Source organism: Oncorhynchus gorbuscha, unplaced genomic scaffold (assembly GCF_021184085.1).
Source record: "Oncorhynchus gorbuscha isolate QuinsamMale2020 ecotype Even-year unplaced genomic scaffold, OgorEven_v1.0 Un_scaffold_4368, whole genome shotgun sequence".
NCBI classification, from domain to species: domain Eukaryota; kingdom Metazoa; phylum Chordata; class Actinopteri; order Salmoniformes; family Salmonidae; genus Oncorhynchus; species Oncorhynchus gorbuscha.
The window spans coordinates 14,327-17,835 of record NW_025748401.1 but is presented as its reverse complement, the minus strand read 5'-3'; the positions used below and the strand labels follow the sequence as shown (position 1 = coordinate 17,835).

At 58.2% G+C, this 3,509-nt stretch overlaps 1 protein-coding gene across 1 annotated transcript; it reads right to left on the bottom strand.

The window, feature by feature from the left end:
* Nucleotides 1-334: 334 nt before the first annotated feature.
* LOC124028530 (DNA-directed RNA polymerase II subunit RPB1-like) lies at nt 335-3,169 on the bottom strand (the record flags this gene model as incomplete). Its single annotated transcript, XM_046340572.1, has 2 exons — nt 2,488-3,169; nt 335-443 (listed from the first exon to the last, which is right to left on the bottom strand). Coding segments are annotated over exons 1-2 (791 nt in total), but the record flags the coding sequence as incomplete, so codon positions are not given.
* Nucleotides 3,170-3,509: the final 340 nt, after the last annotated feature.

Here is a 3,509-nt window from a genome sequence, read left to right as displayed (position 1 = left end):
GGACCTTAAGTACTGCACATCCAAAGGCCTGGATTAGTGAATATGTCTTGGCAACAACATCCTTTTCACCAGCTTGTATGACTGCGAGTGTGTGTCCTTGCATGTGTTGGTTGGAGAGTGAACACGTGTGATTGCATTTAAGTGTATGTGCTGTGTGTGTGTTTGTGTGTGTGTGTGTGTGTGTGTGTGTGTGTGTGTGTGTGTGTGTGTGTGTGTGTGTGTGTGTGGTCCTCAATGTGTGGGCATTACACGGAAACACAGACACACACTCACCAACACTCACCCTTGGATGTGAGGGCTACATGCCTGGAGGGTGGCTGTGTTAATGGCTCACCTGGCATCACTGCCACCTCCTGCCAGAGGCTGTGAGCCTGGCACGGGCACAGTGGGCACAGAAAGGGGAGCTGCCTCGCTCCAGCTGCTGCCCAGGTGACAGAGGCTGCCTGGGGGAAGGAAGGGACGGGGGGAACTAGGAGAGGATGGAGGGATGGATTGAAGAGGAAAAGGGGGATCGAGGGGAGGTTGAAGAGAAATAGAGGGATGGAGGGGAGGATTGGGGGCGCTTATTAGGGAGGAGTGGAGTGAGGGATGGAAGGCAAGAGGGGAAGATGGGACAGTGACTAGGGAAGTGTGGAGGATAGAGGGATGAAAGTGTGAAGAGAAGGAAGGGAGGATAAGGACAGTGACTAGGGAAGCGTGGAGGATAGAGGGATGGAATGAACAGTGGAGGAGGATAAGGATAGGGACTAGGGAGGTATTACCTCTGAAAGTCCCCAGGGAAGAGCAGGATTATGACCATGAATACTAGGAACCCAGGATGAGAGGACATGGTGGGAACAGGGGACTGGCAGGTGTCCTGCCTGCTGGATGAGGGACATGGTGGGGTACAGAGGGATGGTGGTTGTCCTGCCTGCTGGATGAGGGACATGGTGGGGTGACTAGGGGACTGGAGGTGTCCTGCCTGCTGGATGAGAAGGACATGGTGGGATAAGGACAGGTGACTGGTGGGTGTCCTGCCTGCTGGATGAGAGGACATGGTGGGGGATACAGGACAGTGACTGGTGGGTGTCCTGCCTGCTGGATGAGGGAGGACATGGTGGGGTGAAAGTGGAAGAGAAGGAAGGTGTCCTGCCTGCTGGATGAGGAGGACATGGATGGGTGTGAAGAGGGGACTGGACAGGTGTCCTGCCTGCTGGATGAGAGGACATGGTGGGGTACAGGGGACTGGTGGTTGTCCTGCCTGCTGGATGAGAGGACATGGTGGGGTACAGGGGACTGGTAGGTGTCCTGCCTGCTGGATGAGGGATGAGGACATGGTGGGGGAGGGACTGGTAGGTGTCCTGCCTGCTGGATGAGAGGACATGGTGGGGAGAGGGGACTGGACAGTGTCCTGCCTGCTGGATGAGAGGGACATGGTGGGAAGAGAAGGGGACTGGTGACAGTCCTGCCTGCTGGATGAGAGGACATGGTGGGGTACAGAGAAGGACTGGTAGGTGTCCTGCCTGCTGGATGAGGGATGAAAGGTGGGGTACAGGTGACTGGACAGTGACTGTCCTGCCTGCTGGATGAGAGGACATGGTGGGAGAAGGGGATGGACAGTGTCCTGCCTGCTGGATGAGGGGACATGGTGAGGACAGGGGACTGGTGGGTGTCCTGTCTCCTGGATGAGGGGACATGGTGAAGAGAAGGTGACTGGTGGGTGTCCTGTCTCCTGGATGAGGGGACATGGTGAGGTACAGGTGACTGGTGGGTGTCCTGTCTCCTGGATGAGAGGACATAGTGGGGTACAGGGGACTTGTGGGTGTCCTGCCTGCTGGATGAGAGGACATGGTGGGGTACAGGTGACTGGTGGGAGTCCTGCCTGCTGGATGAGAGGACATGGTGGGGTACAGGTGACTGGGAAGGGAGTGTCCTGACTGCTGGATAAGAGGACATGGTCGGGTACAGGGGACTGGTGGGTGTCCTGCCTGCTGGATGAGAAGGACATGGTGGATAAGGACACAGGGGACTGGGAGGATAGAGGATGAAAGCTGGAAGAGAAGGACATGGTGTGACTAGGGAAGTGGTGGTGTCCTGCCTGCTGGATGAGAGGACATGGTGGGGTATTACAGGGGACTGGTGGGTGTCCTGTCTCCTGGATGAGAGGGACATGGTGGGGTACAGGGACTGGTGGGTATCCTGTCTCCTGGATGAGAGGACATGGTGGGTACAGGTGGCTGGTGGGTGTCCTGCCTGCTGGATGAGAGGACATGGTGGGGTACAGGTGGCTGGTGGGTGTCCTGCCTGCTGGATGAGAGGACATGGTGGGGTACAGGGGACTGGTGGGTGTCCTGTCTCCTGGATGAGAGGACATGGTGGGGTACAGGGGACTGGTGGGTATCCTGTCTCCTGGATGAGAGGACATGGTGGGGTACAGGGGACTGGTGGGTGTCCTGCCTGCTGGATGAGAGGACATGGTGGGGTACAGGTGACTGGTGGGTGTCCTGCCTGCTGGATGAGAGGACATGGTGGGGTACAGGTGACTGGTGGGTGTCCTGCCTGCTGGATGAGAGGACATGGTGGGGTACAGGGGACTGGTGGGTGTCCTGCCTGCTGGATGAGGGGACATGGTGAGGTACAGGTGGCTGGTGGGTGTCCTGCCTGCTGGATGAGAGGACATGGTGGGGTACAAGGGACTGGTGGGTGTCCTGCCTGCTGGATGAGGGGACATGGTGGGGTACAGGGGACTGGTGGGTGTCCTGCCTGCTGGATGAGGAGACATGGTGGGGTACAGGGAACTGGTGGGTGTCCTGCCTGCTGGATGAGGGGACATGGTGGGGTACAGGGGACTGGTGGGTGTCCTGCCTGCTGGATGAGGGGACATGGTGGGGTACAGGGAACTGGTGGGTGTCCTGCCTGCTGGATGAGAGGACATGGTGGGGTACAGGGGACTGGTGGGTGTCCTGCCTGCTGGATGAGGGGACATGGTGGGGTACAGGGGACTGGTGGGTGTCCTGCCTGCTGGATGAGGGGACATGGTGGGGTACAGGGGACTGGTGGGTGTCCTGCCTGCTGGATGAGGGGACATGGTGGGGTACAGGGGACTGGTGGGTGTCCTGCCTGCTGGATGAGGGGACAAGGTGGGGTACAGGGAACTGGTGGGTGTCCTGCCTGCTGGATGAGAGGACATGGTGGGGTACAGGGGACTGGTGGGTACTGTGTAGTGGTTGGGATTATGCTGGCTCAAGGATGACAACATATGAGAGCAGTGTCACATGCTAACACATGGACTAGAACACCCACGCATGTACACATGAAGGCACATGTGGCCGATGTGAAATGGCTAGCTGGCCAGCGGTGGTGCGCGCTAATAGTGTTTCAGTGGGTGACGTCACTCGCTCTGAGACCTAGAAGTAGAGGTTCTCCTTGCTCTGCAAGGGCCGTGGCTTTTGTGGTGCGATGGGTAACGATGCTCCGTGAGTGACTGTGGTCGATGTGTGCAGAGGGTCCCTGGTTCCAGCCCAGGTTGG